The 19718-nt window shown below is 40.1% G+C and overlaps 1 protein-coding gene across 1 annotated transcript in view; it reads left to right on the forward strand.

The window, feature by feature from the left end:
* Window positions 1–19718, forward strand: part of LOC106000803 (phospholipid-transporting ATPase IB) — a 407841-nt gene that overhangs the window by 216199 nt on the left and 171924 nt on the right. Inside the window, exons 25-26 of the mRNA XM_013036039.1 lie at window positions 12078–12261; window positions 19130–19240. Of these exons, the coding sequence (XP_012891493.1) occupies window positions 12078–12261; window positions 19130–19240 (295 nt within the window). The remainder of the gene's footprint in view (window positions 1–12077; window positions 12262–19129; window positions 19241–19718) is intronic.

The following is a 19718-nucleotide window of genomic DNA, read 5'->3' on the forward strand; positions in this document are numbered from 1 at the left end:
CACTAAAACAATCCCAAAATGGAGATGTGGCTCAAGTGGTAGAGTACTAGACTTGAGTGAGAAAAGTGAGAGATAGTACCCTGGTCCTGAGTTCAAGCTCAGTATCAGTGCATGCACGCATGTGTGCGTGCAAACACATACACACACAGCACAGGTTTTAGAGCTTAAAAACATTAGAAATCATCTTTGTTGGTCTCTTCACAGAGGAGGAAAAAGAAGAAAAGTAGAAGCAGGGATCCTTGTTGTGGCCTATCTTAGGCTCCTTCTCCCTAGGTACATTTATTGCATTGACTTTCCTCACTTTATTTGTTCATATATCACCATCCCCTAAGTTATGTCCATCCTTCTGCATAGCTCTGATATCCTAAGGAGCATACTAAAGATATCTAGGACAGAGAATGTCTTGACTCTTTAAGCAATAGGGTATAGTAGTGTATGGTATTTCCTGAGCAGCCCATAGAGTCATAAACACATTCCCTATGTGTTGGCTATCATCATCTTGACCCTTAGATCACCAAACCTGGTCTGGATCTTACCTAGATGTGACAGGATGCTCTATACCAAAATGAAAGCATTCCATGAAGATACAAAGGACATGAGTACATGCTGTTGTCCCCTTTATATATGTCAGTAAAACCTAGTATGTGCCTGCCACCATGCCTTGGGCACTGGCCATCTATTTTTTTAAGAGGGTGGCCAATCCTATGTTAGACACACCCTCTGTCACATTTCCTTAGATCAGGCTCAGTTTGGTTGGTGACTGTTTTCAGCTGAGAGGTATATGGTATCGGTATAGACAGTTGTAAGACTATTTCAGAAAGAGAATTAAAGACCTTTTCTTACTAAAGATGGGAGCCCTTGCTATTTTGTGTTCTCAAGTCTCCTCTCCTCCCCCACACTACTAACACTACCATATCTCAAGTTTCTTGGCTGGAACTTTGTTCATTTTGAACTCCTGCTCTGAAGCCAGCACTAATCCAGAGACCAGCTATGATCTCTCCCTTCCAAGCTCTGAGATTGGCCTCTGGTCTGAAAGGCAAGTGTCTCCATGGATCCATACTGTTACTGTCAGTCACACTGAGTGTGGCAGGTGTTAGTGGGATTGGCCCTGCCCATCAAACCATGGCAACAGCAAACATGAACTTTAGGTGGTGGTTGTTAATTACAAAAGGCAGTAACTTGAGAAATTTTGCTATTGGTGTAAAATTTTCTCTGAAAAGCATAGGTATCAGATGAAACTGAAGATGAAATTTGGCCTCTCCTCTGAACAAGGACTTTCATCAATCCAGAACCTTCACCTGATACTCTTCTTTGATCGAAACTATAAGGCTGACTGGGTACTAATGTCTCACACCTATTATTCTAGCTACTCAGGAGGCTGAGATCTGAGGATCACAGTTCAAAACCAACTGCTGTCAGGAAAGTCTATGAGATTCGTATCTATAATTAATCACCAAAAGGCTGCAAGTAGAGCTGTGGTACATGTAGTAGGATACAAACCTTGAGCAGAAAAGCTCAGAAATAGTGCCCAGTCCCTGAGTTCAAGCCCTAGTACACACACACACACACACACACACACACACACACACACAAATACATAAAAACCTTCAAGGCCATCATTACTCACTGACCCTTCCATGAACATGAAATGGAAACAAGTATAAGTAAGAAGGAGAAAGAAAAGAGAGCTATGTTTGAAATCTACAAAACCCTTACCAGAAAAACCAAGCATAATTCAGCAAACATTTGTTGTTAACTATTATGTTTGTGCTAAGGTATCTAAAGATAAATAAAACAAATTTCTAATGCCAAGTAGATCATGACCTAATATGGAAATAGAAGATTATAGTCAGCTACATTTTGTATCAGACATTGTCCCAGGAAATATCATTATCGTGTAATTAATCTATTCAAAGAGCAAGCGATCTTTTTTTTGTTATTATAAGAGGCTTTGAGTTTTAAAAGGCATGCATGTTATTTAGAAGGAAAATCTTTTTTGTAACTCATTTCCATTCCTGCCCCACAAATTCCATTCTTAAACTTAAAAGATGGAAAAAGAACTGGGTGCTTATAGCTCATGCCTGTAATCCTAGCTACTCAGAAGCTGGGATCTGAGGACCAAGATTCAAAGTCAGCCTAGGCAGAAGGTCTGTGAGATTCTTATCTCCAAATAACCACTAAAAAGCCAGAAATGAAGCTGTGGCTCAAGTTCTAGAGCACCAGTCTTGAGTAAAAGAGCTGAGGGACAGCACCCAGGCTCTGAGTTCAAGTACTAGTACTGGTGCAACAAAATAATAATTACTGCTGCTGCTACTACTACTACTACTACTACTTATTGTTAGTGGTAGTAGTAGTATTTTACTACTGTTATTATATACGTTGATCCAGGCTTCAGTGGCTCATGCCAGTTAGCTTAGCTACCCAGAAGGCTGATATCTGAGGATAGCAGTTCAAAGCCAGCCTGGGGGCAAGAAAGTCTGTGAGACTCTTATCTCTAACTAATTACCCTAAAGCCAGAAATGGAGCTGTGGCTCATGTGGTAGAACACCAGTCTTTTGAGTGAAAAAGCTTAGGGACAGTACCCAGGCCCTGAGTTCAAGTCCTAGGCTTGGTATGCACACATATACATGCACACACACACACACACACACACACACACACACACACACACACAGAAAGAAAGAAAATAGGAGAAAACCACTTTGATCCACAGACTACCCACTCTGGCTCTAAGTGCTCTTGATTACAAAGATTAGAACTGCAATGAGAGTCAGAATTAGACAGGCTGGCCCACTTTTCCAGAGCTCAGGTAGTTAGGTAGTTAGTTTGGTGTATATTTTGGCTTGGGAATCAGATGACCTTTTGTTTGAGGCACAGGTTTCAGGTGAAAGGCAGGTGTAATTAAAGTCACTGCAAGTCATCATTAATTTTCAGTGGTGTATGAGCTCATGTAGCTTGCTTGGTCCAGCAGGAGCCATAAGTCCGCTCTGAAATGTCAAAAACTCAAGCACTTCTCAGTTTTCCTCTCAGCTCTGTTTCCTCTTCCAACCTTTTCTTACAGCAGAGGTCAGGCACACTGTTTTTGAAATACAAGTGATATTTGCAGTAGAGAACAATGCATGTATGTTAACATCAAGGAAGGCAGAAACTCCTGAGAGGGCCTTAATAAAGCATTTCAAGGAAGCAGAGTATCAAATTCATGCTTTTTGTGCTAAAAACATTAGGGTATTTAAATGTGTTATTCTAATCCCAGTTTCAACCTGGGAACAGAAGGATTTATTTAAATCGCAGCCTTCCATTCTTTGCAAGCTAGTACAGGACAGACTGCCTGAATGAGTTGCTTTCAGTGAATATCAACCAATATGTAATGCACAACATACAATCCATTCAACTTTTACCCAAAGTGAGCTTGCCCAGATCCTAAAATGTTCCACACCATTTCCTGAGGTTAGGTGTTCAGAAGCAAGACTTCTGTCAGAGCATCCCTTTCTTTTAATTGCTTGGTTTCCTGAAGATTCGATAAAATTGTCATAGACACAAGTACAGACACATAAATTCTAAACCCCCACCTCTTGGAAGGGGAGGATCTGTGTTTCAAAGAGAGTCCTTACTCAGTTGCAGAGTAAAATGATCTTGAGCAGACAGGGTGTCCTCCCTTTTTCTCAGAGGCCCCCTCTGCAGGTCTCGGCTGTGAAGCAGCATTCACATGAGGCTGTAAGGCAGGATCGAGTTATAAAGTTTTTGTTGGATTTATAAAGAATATCAAGTTGCCTGGACTGCTTACAGCCATAGGATAGTTGATCTGCAAGTACCAGAAAGAATATTTACAGTATGCTGAAAGCAACCACCGGATGCCATAATTAAAGATCAGTCAGACAGGCAGACAGACAGACTGACAGATATACAGATAGCCCCATCTCTGAATCAGTTGTTCACATTTCCTTTTAAAATTCCTGGTTTGGTTTTATTTTGTTTGTGCCATTACTAGGGGTTTGAGCTCAGTGCCTCCCACTCTCACAGCTCTAGGCTATTGCAATACTTCTACTTCTGGCTACTTTCTGGATAATTGGGTATAAGAGTCTAATTGACTTTTCTGCTTAGGCTGGTTTTGACCCATAATTCTCAGATCCCAGCCTCCTGATTAGCTAAGATTATAGGCATGAGTCACTAACACCTGACAAAAATTCTTATTTTGGGGGGGAATGTTCAGAGTGTTAAATTAAGATTTAACTGTGGGTTTTTAGATAGGTTTTTTTTTTTTATAATTGAGAGGATGGAGCTAGAGTGTTTGCCTTAGGCTAGATCCCCAACACACAGAGGGGGAAAAAGAAATACAATGATTAATATTTGAGCTCTGGGTAGGTTGGTCATCCAAAAGCAGATACTTAAAGAAAAATACTTACAGAAAAGACTATATTTTGTGGAGAATATAGTGTATGTATTTGTAGCACTAAGATCATCAAATTTTCTTAAATATCTAAAATAAAATCATAGAAGTCACAGACTTTCCTGCCTGGGCTGCCTTCAAACCATGATCCTCATATCTCAGCCCCCTGAGTAGATAGGATTACAGGCATGAGACAGCTGCACCCAGTTTTCTAAAGAATATTTTTAAAGCTCTTTTCTCTTTTGTGGAGGTCAAAAGAGTGTTCAAATCCAGTTATTAAAAGTTGAGTTAAGCTGGGTGCTGGTGGCTCACGCGTGGTTCAAAGCCAGCCCAGGCAGGAGAGACCGTGAGACTCTTATCTCCAATAATCCACCAGAAAACAGGAAGTGGTGCTGTAGCTCAAGTGGTAGAGCACTCACCTTGAGCTGAAGAGCTGAGGGACAGCGCCCAGGCCCAGAGTTCAAGCCCCACGACCGACAAAAAAAAAAAAAGTTGAGTTATTGCAGGTGGTTCATGCCTATATTTATAACACACAGGAAGTTTTGAAATTCTTCCTCAAAAAGCAGTTACAACTGAGTGCCAGTAGCTCATGCCTGTAAATCTGCTACTCAGGAAGCTGAGGTCTGAGGATTGCAGTTCAAAGCCATCCTGAGTAGGAAAGTCCATGAGACTCTTATCTCCAATTAACCACCCCAAAAAAGATAGAAGTGGAGCTGTGGCTCAAGTGGCTCTGAGCAAAAAGCTAAGAGATAGCACCCAGGCCCTGAGTTCAAGCTCCAAGGCCAGCACCAAATAAATAAATAAGCAAGCACACACACAAAGAAATAAACAGTTATATCTAAAGGAACTATTCTGACTATAGAAATGAGTATTTCAGTATTTCTTTGAAAATGGATACTTATACTCTTGTGGAAATAAACTTTTATACTTATAAGATGCCATAGGAATATTAAGACTTCTGAAATTTTGAACTTTGGCATATGTCCAAATATTTAAATTCCTAAATTTGTCAATACAAAACGCCACAGCTGCCTATTTCTTTCCTCTCTTTTTCAGTCCAAGAAAAAGAACACTATGGCTGATAGTAGAAAAATACAGGGACACAATGACCTTTTTATCACTGAAAGTGACTGGATCATCCCACCAAAGATTATAGTCATTTCATGTCATTTTTTAAAATTAGCACTAAAAATACAGTCCATCCTCTTATAGAGCGTATTCTACAAGACACAGGATATGATAGTTATTAGAAGTGTCAAGGTACTACTGAAGTATATTATATTGTGAAAAAATATGATTCTGGGCTTAAAATCATATGTAGAGAACAAACACATGGTAAACTATTAAACATGAATACTCTGACTTACATCACCTTTTATTGCTGAGACCATTTGGAAAGACTTGGTGTTTGGCGAGCTGGTATCTGTCAAACTCTCAAAGTACTTATGCCTGATGATATGTAGGAGCTAATGGTTGGTTTATAATAGTTATAATATGATATAGTTATGTATCATATATATAGTTATAATATGATCTAAAGAGGTAAGGGGAAGAAAAGACTAGGCTCACAAGAGCTTATGCAAGATGATCTATAGGAGCTAATGGTTGGCTTATAATAGTCATAATAGTTATAATATGATATAGTTATATATCATACATATATAGTTATGACCTAAAAAGAAAAAAAACTAGACTTACATGATAGCCTTTTCCAGACAGCCCTTTGTAAAGCCAATGATTATTGCTACCCATTTGTTATAAAGAACTGTCAAAAAAAAAGCCTGGAATGTTTTTAGAGATATTAGCAGGAAACAGAATCAAGACCACCAGCATATTAGTCAGAAAGTTTGCAAACAGTGTCTATCCATAGATCACAGGAAAATAAAATAGGATTTTATAAAAATTTATTTCCCTTGAGTGATAAATTTGGATGTCATGGACACATCCAGACAGTCTTGTTCTCTCCATCTATCAGTAGTTTTTCAAAACTAACCAATTGGATGTTCTTAGTTCTATAATTTATGTGAAACTGTAATCTAGTTATAATTTAACAATTCTTTGGCATAGAACTACATGATGATGATGATGATGATGATGATGATTTCATGCCAGTCCTGGGGCTTGAACTCAGGATCTGTGCATTGTCTCCGAGCTTTTTTTGATCAAGACTGGTGCACTTCCACAGCTCCACTTCCAGCTTTTTTCTTAGTTTATTGGAGATAAGAGTCTCACAGACTTTCCTGCCTTAGCTGGCTTCAAACCACAATCCTTAGATCTTAGCCTCCTGAGTAGCTAGGATTATAGTCATGAGCTACCAGCACCTGACATATGTATATATATGTGCATATATATATGAGTTTAATGAACCATGGATCAACAAAAAGAAAACATTATTTTACAAGAATACAAGAGCAAGAGTATACTAATAAGCTAATGGAATGATAAGTCTAGAAATACATATACATATTACATATTCATATTTATAAAAATATGTATATGTGAGCACTTAATTTATGAGAAACAGCACTACAAAGCAGTGAAGAATAGAGAATGGTCAGGAGACAACTGGTTAAACAAATAGATGAGTAAGACTTTATTCTCTATTCTCTACAGTATACAATACTGATACTACTTAAGTAGTTATAAAAAGAGGTTTAAGTTAGAGCTGTAGTTTTCATTATTTGTAGATATAATTAGAAATTCACTTGGTCTTGGAAGCATGGTGTGTGTTGTGTGTGTGTGTGTGTGCGCGCGCGTGCACGCACACGTGCACTCATGCGTGCATCTGTGCTGGGGCTTGAACTCAGGGAATGGGCACTATTCCTTAGCTTTTTTGCTGAAGTATCATATTCTGCCATTTGAACCACAGTTCCACTTTTGGTTATTTGCTAATTAACTGGAGACGAAAGTGTCATGGACTCTTTTGCTTGGTCTGGCTTCAAATCATCATTCTCACATTTCAGCCCCTGGGTAGCAAGGGTTATAGGCACAAGCCACCAGCACCTATCAGAACCATGATTTTGATTATCATTGTTTATTAAGTATCTGTGGTATAAACCCTTGCATTTGGTGTTATGGGTAAAGTGAGGGGAAGGAAAGATGGGAAAGAAATGAAAGTACCTTCCTTGATTACAGAGAGAAAATATTTCATTGGAATAGTGTTAGAGTCAATTCTTGGAACCTTAGTGGTCTGGATTATACTATCTTTTAGAGTTGGAGAATGAAGAGACACTTTAGTCATAGGATTTTAAAAAATATTTTGGTCAAGAATCAAATGCAATTTTGAAATATATTTTTGTCCTGGTACTGGCCTGAACTCAGGGCCTGGTTGCTGTCTCTTAACTTTATCACTCAAGGCTGGCACTCTACCAATTGAGCCACAACCCCACTTTCAGCTTTTTGCTGGTTAATTGGAAATAAATGTCTCATGGACTTCCCTACTTTGAACCTCGATCCTCAGATCTCCCTCTTGAATTGAGATTGGATTAAGCTAGGATTGGATTGTAGGCATGTGTTACTGCCACTTGGCTGAAATAATTTATTGAAGGCAGACTCCATGGTACCTTTGTCTTGGAGGAGATTCTGGGATTGTAAGAATATTTTCAAAGAAATACCAGCTAAAACTCATATTTACTAGGTTTGTGTTTAACAGTAAAGCAGAATCTATGTGCATATAAAGCTTGAGAAAGAGGGGATGGCATTCAATGATTTTACTGATTAATGACCACATTGCTATGGCAATTTTATATGCATCATGTGCTATAAATAAGCTTTGGACTGATAAGAACTTGAGGTATTGTCAAGGCCAGTGCTAGCCATGTGAGTATAGTCTTTGAACCAGCAACTTCAGCAGTACCTAGGGGACGATTAGAAATATATATTGACAGGCCTCTTTCCCAGTTCTCTGATTGAGAGCCTGTGTCTTTACAAGCTAAGTGATTTTGGTTTCATTTGACATTTGAGATCAAGACTAGTGCTTTTTTCCTTTTAGTCATAGAAATGAAGGCAGTTGGAAGTCCAGTTAGGAAAAGCATTTAATTAAATGCTAATTTTGTAAGTCTTTTGTGGAGGTAGGGGGGTGGCTGATCCTTTGTTGGATGTTCCTGGGTGGAGATTTTGTAATTCCTCTGGTTTAGATAAGCACAGTATTACTGATCAATAATCTGGGTCCAGCTACTGTTCAACAGCTGAGCACAGAGGAGTTGTGTGAATTTGCTTACATCAGAATTGGGAAACTCATTCTGACAGATTTTGTAGGTCAAATAGATTAATACATGGCCATTAATTCTATTAAAATACAACTGTTCATACTTAAGTATTATGTTTGAAGTAACTTTGGAAAGCTAGTTTAAAAACATCAGTGACACATGTCCTTAAAATGAGATGCTCTAGCTGGGTGTCAGTGGCTCACACCTGTAATCCTAGCTTCTTGGGAGGCTAAGATCTGACGATTGCAGTTCAAACCCAGCCCAGGAAGAAAAGTCTGAGACTTTTATCTCCAGTTAACTATCAAAAAGCCAGAAGTGTGGGGCTGTGGCTCAAGTAGTAGAGTGCTAGCCTTGAGCAAAGAAGCTCAGGGACATTGCCTTAGCACTGAATTCAAGCCCCATGACCAGCATAAAGCAGGGGGGATGGGCAAAATACAGATTATCTATCTCTCTGGTATCTATCAGATATATTTAGAGAGGGGGGGAGGGAGAAAGAGAGAGACCTGATATCTATCATCTATGTGATATAGAGTTATCTATCATCTATCTCTCTGATAAATAGAGAGATATAGTGTCTATCTGATATCTATTTACCTATTTGATATCTATCCTTTATCTGATATATAGAGAGATCTATCTACCTGATATACATTGAGATCTATCTGATGTCTATCATCTATCTATCTGATATACACATGGAAAGATTGTATCTATCTGATATCTACCTGATATCTATTTGATATCTATCATCTATCTGATACACATACTGAGAGATATCTACCATTTATCTAGAATATATATATATATATATAGAGTCTGATATTTATTGCCTCATTTGAGAATCTATTGTGTTATCCAAAAAAATAGATAAGATACCTACCTCCATAGCTGATTAAAATCTTTTTTTTAATTTAATTTTATTTTATTTGTGAACATACTGTACAGAGGGGTTACAATTGCATGGGCAGGATAATGCGTACATTTCTTACCAAGCAAGGATGCTGATTGAAATCTTTGAGTTTATCTTTTCAACCTTAATGTACCAGATAGGTTATAGAAATACCCCAGGTACCTTGTTCCATTCAGATGTGGTCTGGAGTTCTTATTTTATGAGATGAACATATTACATACTGGGGAATGCTTATTAAATGTGGTGTGTGATTCTAGGTCACAAATTAAGATTGAGAAAGGTCTGGGTTTTGCTTGGTGGTAACTTGGCATACTAAAAAGCTACATATGGATGACATGGAATAGTGCCTATTCAGTTCTGCAGAAATTAGCTGTTTGACATCTGTTTTGAACCCCTAGTGTATGTTAGACTTATGCTTTCTCAAGGCATTGCAGCTGAGGGCGTAATAAATTCTTGATGAGAATTTCATGCTCCTAAAACACTGGGATATATGACTTGCTTTATATACCGCTTACTTTAACTTGTTGGAAAAAGGCAGCTGTTGTATAATCATCTAGTGCACTGTAAGCCATTCTAATCATGACTTGACTGACTTACTTCATACTCAAATCCCAGAGAGCCAAACAGAGTCTATTTGACTTGCAGTTTATCTCTTGCTGGTTGGCTGATTGTGATAACCTCTGTGTTAGCCAGCTTTCTGTTACTATAATAAAATATCTGGTATAATCAACTTATTTGGAGGAAGCTTTATTTTCGCTCCCAGTTCTGGAGGTTTGGGTCCATGATTGATTTAGCTCGGTTATTTGGGCCTGTGGTGAGGCAGAGCATTGTGGTCAGGAGTGTATGGTAGACCAATGAGATTCACTTTAGGGGGCCAAAAAAACAAAAGGAAGAAGTATCTAGGGTCTGATGATCACCCTTCAGGTCAAACTCCCAATGCTTTAAAGACTTCTCACTGGACACCACCTCTTAAAGGCTCCACTATCTCTCAGTAACTTCAAGCTGGGGACAAGTCTTTAATATGCAGGCATTTGCAGGACACTTTAGATCCAAACTTGATTCCTCTTGATAGAAGGAAAGCAGCAACTTTTAGCTCAAAAAGTACCCTTGATCTATTTAGCTCCCTCCTATCCCAGTTGCATGGTTCTTCCAATTGCTTACTATGTGAAATAACCAAGATACCCCCATAGACTTCCTTTCTCCCTGAACCCCTGTTTTACTGATGAAAGGCCAACTTTCTTGATGACTTGAATGACATACACACCTGAGCTACAGCCACAAGCCTATCCAGAACTGGTCATGTTTCTGTTCCCCGCTCTCTTACATTATCTTTGTGGATGCAGAATATTTGAAGAGTAAATGATGGCCTCATTAGGTGATATTCAACTCCACTGGATGAATAATCACATAAAGAGTAATTACTGTAATTAGATAGAGAAGTACTTTGTGCAAAGGTTTAGCAGTTTAGAATTTGGGCTAAATAATTTCTGATATTCTAATGGTTGTTTTCATGATATTGTTGGCTGGTTTTCTATTTTGATCAACCACTTCATTATGAATAGGACTGTGTTTGAGAACTGTAGATTTATAGTCATAAATCTCTTCCTGGAGAAGTTGAGGAATCATGAAGTACGGGTATCATTCCTTAATCCCTGGTTGAAATAGTCCCTCTCATTCAGGGGCTACTTTTATCTTTCTCTTCTGCATTATGCTTAAGCATTGTTCAGTTCTTGTAGACTTTCTGCTTCTAGGATTCCTTTTCTGAAATTCTTCTGCCCTGACTGCTCTTCAAATAAAATTCCACCTCTAGGTAGAGGTAAAGAAGTATCCCTTCTTTCCTCTTGGTCTGGCCCTCTTCCTAGACTTTATTTGTGGCCCACCAATTTTCTTTCTCTTCTATATAAGCAGTTTACAGACCAATCCCTTGCCAGTCTTATGTATATGACATATAACAAAGCACAACTGGGTCCTTCCTAGTACTCTAATTTATTGGGAAGACACTCCCAAAGACAAGTGACTAGCTTAATTCCATGCATCATTCAGCAGGACAAATGATTCCTTGAAGGGTTTGTTCATATGGTTCTCAGTGAGCCGGGTGATTGCGAATAGGCTGTGTTTTAAGTTAGTTTGGAGTCGGGTGTTTCATCTGTGAAACTGGCAAACACTTGAAAGCCACAAGCTACTGTTTTCTGAAAGCTTCTTTGCACATGAGCATCAAACGTATGGATTGGATTTGGAGATTATTCAATAACTGCCTTTTGTTTTCTGGTACTGAGACTTGAACTCAAGGCCTGGGCACTGTCCCTTAACTTTTATGTCCAAGGCTACTGCCCTAACACTTGAGCCACAGCTTTCCTTCTGAATTTTTTGGTAGTTTATTGGAGAAAAGAGTCTCAAGGACTTTCCTGCCTAGGCTGTCTTTGAACTACAATCTTCAGATTTCTGCCTCCTGAGTAGCTAGGATTACAGAATGAACCACCAGCACCTGGTAATAAAGCAGCAGAATGTGGAGTGAAATTGTTTACCACTGGAAGGATGTTGATCCTCACCATTTCTCTCCTTTCTCTTACAGAGTGTCTCCTCTGCAAAAGTCTGAGATAGTGGATGTGGTGAAGAAGCGGGTAAAGGCCATCACTCTCGCCATTGGAGATGGTGCCAATGATGTCGGGATGATCCAAACAGCCCATGTGGGTGTAGGGATCAGCGGCAATGAGGGCATGCAGGCCACCAACAACTCGGATTACGCCATTGCACAGGTCAGCCATATGATAACTGGCGGTCATGTGCTAGGCTTCGGAACCTAGTACTTGATCTATAGTTCTGTACCCCACCTTTCTGAGCTAGTGTATTCAGCTTTCCCTGTTGTTTTGATCTTAAGTAGCTCTAAGGCTTCCTCTTGCCAATTGTGTTTGCTTTGGCCAGTAATGGTCAAAGCTGGTCCCACTATTCTGTCATCCAGGTGATGTGTTTGCTTTTCCTGACAGATAGGCATCTGGTCCTGCTAAAATTCTCCTCTCACCCTCTGCTGCATGCTGCTGCTGCTGCTGCTCCTGCTCCTCCTCCTCCTCCTCCTCCCCATCCTCCTCTCCTCCTTCTTTTTCTTTTTTGTGCTTGTTCTGGGGTTTGAACTCAGAGCCTAAACACCATCCCTTAGCTTTTTTGCTCAAGGCTGATGCTCTACCACTTGAATAACACCTCCACTTCTGGATTGTAGGTGGTTAATTTGGAAATGAGAGTCTCACAGACTTTTCTGTTGGGGCTGGCCTTGTACCATGATCCTCAAATCTCAACCTTCTGTGGTAGCTAGGATTATAGGCATGAGCACCAGTGTTCAGTGTCTACTGTTTCTGGTATGTATCTTCTGTTCAGAACAGCTGTGCTTGTAAACCCCATTCTCTACCATGCCCTCCAGGCATCTCCTGGTGCTGACATGTGGTGGTTAGGCATTTAATATCAGGGAAGGGCAGTGATTTATAGTTTTCCTGCCCTCCAGTCATTGTGACTGCCCAGGACCACAGCTGTAAGATGAATTGCTGACAACCTGGGCCAGGGTTGGCACAGGTCTGGCCCCATGGTCAGTAACAAAGTACCTTCTATAGTCTGGCCAAGTCCATTCCATTCTTCTCTGATTTGAGCATTGTGGTTATTGCACAGGTGGTCTGTAGATGTCCTTAAAGACATCTACAGATGAAGAAGAGCCAGCCTTGTGACCCCTTGTGGGACATATCTAAGTTATCTGGCATGTTGATGAGTCAGAAATCTAGACGTCCCAGGGAACACAGAAAATTTCCCCTTATCTTTAGATCACAGTTTTTATGGCTAAATGCATGGTTTTTGGTTGGTTAGGGAGAACTTCCACATAACTTCTTGTTTAGGCTTTTAAAGAATGCAATGACTAGCCAGGTACCCATGGCTCACATGTGTAATCCTAGCTACTCAAGAAGCTAAGCAGGACCAGATGCCTATCTGTCAGGAAAAGCAAACACATCACCTGAATGACAGAATAGTGGGATCAGCTTTGACCATGACTGGCCAAAGCTAAGCTATAAGGATTGTAGTTTAAAGCCAGCCAGGGCAGAAAAATTAGTGAGATTTTTTTAATTTTTTTAAATTTTTTTTTGTCAGTCATAGGGCTTGAACTATAGGCCTGGGCGCTGTCCCTATGCTCTACAGCTCAAGGCAAGTGCTCTACCACTTAAGCCATTGCACCACTTCCAGTTTTCTTGTGGTTAATTGGAGATAAGAGTTTCATGGACTTTCCTGCCTGGGCTGGCTTTGAACTGTGTGCAACCCTCAGATCTCAGTCTCTTGAGTAGCTAGGATTACAGGTGTGAGCCACCAATGCCCAGCTTGTGAGACCTTTTATCTCCAGTTAACTACCCAAGAGCCAGAGTGGAGGTATGGCTGAGGAGACAGATCACCAACCTTGAGCTAAAAAGCTAAGGGACAGCACCCAAGCCCTGAGATCAAGCTGCAGTACTAGCACAAACACACAAAAAAGAATGCATTAGGCATAAACCACATGATTCCAATGAATAGTGGTATTGTTCCTTTTTGAGCTGAAATCAGGGACTACATATAAAATTCAAACAAGCTTTTTGCAGTCCCAAGGCTTGGAGGCCAATCCTGGGAAGCTTGGGATTGTCTATCCCCAAAGGAGGATAACTTCTTATGGTTTTATAAAAATATATTTATTTTTTATTGTAAAGATTCTGTACAGAGGGGTTACAGTTACATGAGTAAGGTAGTAAGTACATTTCCTATGGAACATTGTTACCCCCTCCTTTGTTTTTCCCCTACCATCTCTTCCCTCCCCTCCTCCCCAACTACCCTCCCCCAAGTTGTAAAGTTCAAGATATTGTCTTGTACATCTCATTGTTACAACGGATCAAACTGTATCCTTTTTTCAGCATTTTGTTATTTCTCTTCCTCTCCCCAAATTAGAAAAATGTATATACAAGATGTAGGACACCAGAATCAAATACAGTGAAAACAGGGGTTACATGGGGGAAGAATATACAAAAGAAACAAAAAATTGCATAGTATATTATAAGTACATTAAAAACAACAGCAACAAAGATAAAACCTCTTGTGTCCCTATTTTGGGGTTTATTTCACTTAGCATCAACCTCTTATGTTTAAAAAAAATCCATGGGGCTCTGAAAAGTACATGTAATTAATTTTGTCCCTTGATTGATTTCAAATCCCTAAATCTGCAAAGAAATTCTTGAGGGAGAACAAGAATTCTTGAGGGTGACATTGATCAAGAGGCATATAAATTGAGGTGTTGAGTTGAAATTCCTTTGATGACTATTAAAAGATTTAAAAAAATAAAATAAGCCAGGTGCCAGTGGCTCACACATGTAATCCTGGCTATTCAGGAGACTGAGATCTGAGAATTGGTAGTTGAAACCAGTCCAGGCAGGAAATTCCAGGAGAATCTCTCTTTTTTGTTTTAATTACATGAGCAAGGTAATGAGTACATTTCTTTTTATTTTTCTTATCAAGCATTGTTGTGTCCTCTTTTGCTTCCCCTTACCATCCCTGCCCTCCCTTCCCCTCCATCCCCCCATCTTGTACATCTCATTGTTGCAATGGGTCTACCTGTATCCCTATTTAAACAATTTGTTTTTTCTCTTCTCCACTAATTATACCAACATCAAATACAGTGAAAATAGGGGTTATACTGTGGGGGAGGGACATACAAAGCAACAAAGAAATAATCTTATAAATATGTTAGAAACAATAGCAAGAAAGGAAAAATATTTGAGTCCTTATCTTGGGGTTCATTTCCCTAACATCAACTTATCTGACCGTTTCTGCTTGTCTCAGACATATACTAGTTATTGTAAATAAGGGAAACCATGGGACCTATGTTTCTTTGGGCCTGGCTTACTTCAATTAATATAATTTGTACTCATGGACTTCTAGGAGACTCTTATCTCCAAATAACCAGCATAAGCCAGAAGTGGAGGTATGTCTCAAGTATAGCATAAGGTATGAATGAAAAAGCCAGGGCATGTACGGTACCTGAGTTTAAGCCCAAGACTGGCACACACACAAAAAAGAGAGAAATAAAAAGTTAATTTTTAAAAACATAATTCCTGAAGTAGAAGTTCTAATTTTACAGGTGGGAAAACTGGAGTTTCATTGCATAGAGTGACCTACTTCAGATCCAAGCACATGTTCAAGTTTGTTGAAAGACTATGTGAACTTGGGGACTGCTGCACACACCTGCCCAAGTACTTTCCCTAATACACAGGCCTGTGGGAATCGCATTTCCTGTTAGCCATCAGCAACTGTGGATGTTATACACTCCAGCGTTATTAAATACTTGAGTTATAACATCATGTGGCTACAAAGGATCTTAAGAGGTTTCCTAGGAGTTCCAGGCAAATATTTGCCTGTCCTTTCCTTTAAAATGTCTAGGGAAGGGAGATTCCATGAGTTGCTTTATTGAAAGCTTATACTAATAGAGTATGGGATCTCAGCAATTGTTCTTGTCCAATAGAAAGCATCAAAGAAAGGTGAAAGGTTTTAGAAGTCATTTGGGGGTTTCTCCAGTCTCTCCAGGTTATCACTTCTGCTAAATGAACCAATGGAGACCACATGTCTCCTTTGAATCCAATTTGTCCTGTCCTGTGTCTCTGGACATAATTAGGATGGGATGTTCTTATTTCAGGACTGACTTTGTACTAGCCTTCCCTCCCACCTTCTACCCAACACCAAGCTTCTGGCTTCTTAATTACTATACAAGAAATGTCATGCTTGGATGAATTCCTTTGCCCCAATTAACAAACATCTCTGTCTGCTTTTAGTGTTTGTTTTTTGTTTGTTTATTTGTTTGTTGTGCCAAGACTGGGGCTTGAAATCAGCCTTCCTCACTGCTTTCACTTGTTTGTTTGTTTTTGTTTAAGTCTTGTACTCTACTTCCAACCTTTTGCTGGTTAATTAAGAGATAAGAGTCACTCAGATTTGTCTGCCTTGGCTGGCTTCAAATTGAGATTCATTCTCAAATCTCAGCCTCCTGAGTAGCTAGGATTACAGGAGAGAACCACTATTGCCTGTCTCTTTGAATGTATATGTGTGTGCACATGTGCACAATGTGTTTTGTGCCAGTCCTGAGGCTTGCATTAAGGGCCTGGGAAATGTTCCTGAGCTTTATTTTGCTCTACTAGAGTCACAACTCCACTTCCAGCCTTTTTTGTGGTTAATTTGAAATAGGAATCTCATACAGCTGGCTTTGAACCACAGTCCTCAGGTCTAAGCCTCCTGAGTAGCTAGGATTACAGGTGTGAGCCACCAGTGCCCAGCTCTGTGTGCTTTTTATACATTCAATTTGATGTAGACAAATGCATTTTTTAATGCCACGCCTGGGGCTTGAAATCAGTGCCTGAGCACTGTTCCTGACTTTTTTGTTGTTGTTCTCAAGGCTAGCATTCTATCACTTGAGGCACAGCTCCAGTTCTGGCTTTTTGGTGATTAGAGACAAGAATCTCATGGACTTTCCTGCCCAGGGTGCCTTTGAACTGTGATCTTCAGATCTTACTTTTCTGAGTTGCTAGGACTACAGTCGTGAGACTCTTGCACCTGGCTAAGAAATGCATTTTTTATTGCATTTATGAGTATGCACTCTGTAAGCAAATGGATATATACTTCAAAGACTTGCTCCAGAAACTTAGGGAATTCTGGTTTTACTTATGTGTGCTGCCTTCCCTGGGCTTTCACACACAGAGGGAACCCCAGGCCTGTCCTTGAGGCTTCTTTTGCTGCCTTGACCTGATCAATGTGGACTGCATGGTGGTGTAATGGTGTGCCTGCAGCCCTGAGCTTCCTGTCCTTCTCCCAGTGAATCATGTCTGCCCCCTGCCTTCTTAATGTTCCCTGAATGGCCTTTTGAAGACAGCATTTTGATTTAGGATGTGTTCTTTTTTTATTTTTCCTGGAAACAAATTATTGTAGTGCTCAGGTTGTAGCTTTCAGGATGACTGAAGCAGATGTTCTTGGTGCCCATTGATATTTAACACCAGGGCATCCAGGTCAAATGCAAACTTCCTTTATATTTGTTTAGCTAGTTATTTTTATGATCCCTCATTCCCCTTTGGAATCTTTAATGAGCTTTTATGGGGAGGTTTGTTTTTCCATATATACTCACTGTCATTTTTAACTTGCTCTCTAGATTCAGAGTGTGGGGATGAATGGCTGTGCCTTCCTTGATTAGAAAGAACTTGATATGTACCTTTACCCGGGACATAATTCTTCTGTGCTAATGGGGATTAATGTATAATTTCCTCTTGCAAAGAAATGTTTTTTGAAACATAGCAGGTTTCACCCTGAGTAGCTAGGATTACAGGAAAGAGCCACAGGCACCTGGACATGTGTTCTGTTATTTTTTGTTGTTGTTGTTTTTAAAGGCACTATTGCATGAGCATCCCCATCCCTGTCCCTTCATCCTGTAGTTACCATAAAATCTGTGATTGGATTATTTAGTCAGATGGCTTCTCTCTCTTCCTCTCTTTCTTTCTCCTTTCCTTCCCTCCTTCCCTTCTGTCCTTCCTTCCTTTCTTTCTCTTTCTTTCTGTCTCTCAGTCTGTCTGTTTCTCCCTCCCTTCCTTCCCTCTTTCCTTCCTTCTTTCCTTCCTCCCTCCCTTCTTTCCTTCCTTCTTGCCTTCCTTCCTTCCTCCTTCCTTCCTTCCTTTCCTTCCTTTGTCCCTTCTTTCTTTCCTTCTGTGTCTCACAGACTTTCCTGTTTGGCCTGGCTTCAAACTGCAATCCTCATATCTCAGCCTCATGAGTAGCCAGGATTATAGGCATGAGCCGCTGGTGCCTTATTGTGTGTGTGTGTGTGTGTGTGTGTGTGTGTGTGTGTGTGTGTGTGTGTGTGTGCACACGCCAATCCTGGGCATTCAATCAGGGCCTGAGTGCTATTCATGAGCTTTTTGGCTCAAGGCTAATGCTCTACCAATTGAGCCACAACTCCATTTCCTGCTTTTTGGTTAGTTAATTGGAGATACAATTCTCATAGGCTTTCTTGTTTGGTCTGGCTTCAAATCTTGATCCTCAGATCTCAGCTAGATTACAGGCATGAGCCACTAGCACCCAGCTTGGTCACCTTCTTATAATATGTGAAAAGCATTAGCTTAAATGGCAATGAGAACAGAGACTTATTATTGCAAAGTTATTATCTAGCCAATTCAAGAGATTTTCCTTGTTCTCAATATCCTGAAAGTTTCTCCTATAGGAATAGTTTCCATGGGTTACCTCCAGGATTTACTTTTCTCTCCCTGCCTTCTGTTTTCTACTTATCAGAACATTTAGTACCTTTAAAAAAAAAAAAACAAAACACCAGTCCTAGAGTTTTTACTCAGGGTCCGGGTACTGTCCCTTCACTTCTTTTGCTCAAAGATAGCCTTCTACCTCTTTAGCCACAGCTCCACTTATTGCTTTTTTGGTAGTTTATTGAAGATAAGAGTCTCACAGGTTTTCCTGCTCAGACTGGTTTTGATCCATGATCCTCAGATCTCAGCCTCATGAGTAGCTAGGAGTATAGGTGTGGCGCCTGGCCTTTTAATATCTTTTCTTTCCTCACAGTCTCTTCTGAACTTTGTTGCTCTTGCTTTTCAGTTTTCCTACCTGGAGAAACTTCTTTTGGTCCATGGAGCCTGGAGCTACAACCGGGTGACCAAGTGCATACTATACTGTTTCTATAAGAATGTGGTCCTCTACATCATTGAGGTAATAAAGGGGTGCTTTTTAGCTCGGGGGTGGGGTGGATAGGCTTTTCCAACTGGGGACATTAAACAAACAAGGGTATTATTAATGCAAAAGCAAAAAGTGTTGGAACTTACTAAAATCTGAGTCATGCAGCCTCCTTTGGAGCGGATTCTTCATTCCCAGATCCTTATGTGGAATATCAAAGCCTTTTTTCCATGCCCAGCATGCCTTCCTGGCTCTGCCTTGCTCTGCTTTCTCCCTACTGGTCCTAGAAGGCTTCTTCCCCTGCCTCTGTCTGTGCTGTGGTGAAATGTCACTGCTATTCATGAGATCCTCTTCCAAGGATGGTGTCAGATCAACCAGTGTGATTAGCACTACAACCAGACTTTCTTGGATGTGGAGACATGAGCCTGGTTTCTGCAGTCTCTTTCTTTTCTTTCTTTTCTCTCTTTCTTTTCTCTCTCTCTTCCTCCCTTCCTTCCTTCCTTCCTTCCTTCCT

Source organism: Dipodomys ordii, unplaced genomic scaffold (genome assembly GCF_000151885.1).
Source record: "Dipodomys ordii isolate 6190 unplaced genomic scaffold, Dord_2.0 Scaffold243, whole genome shotgun sequence".
Lineage (NCBI taxonomy): Eukaryota > Metazoa > Chordata > Mammalia > Rodentia > Heteromyidae > Dipodomys > Dipodomys ordii.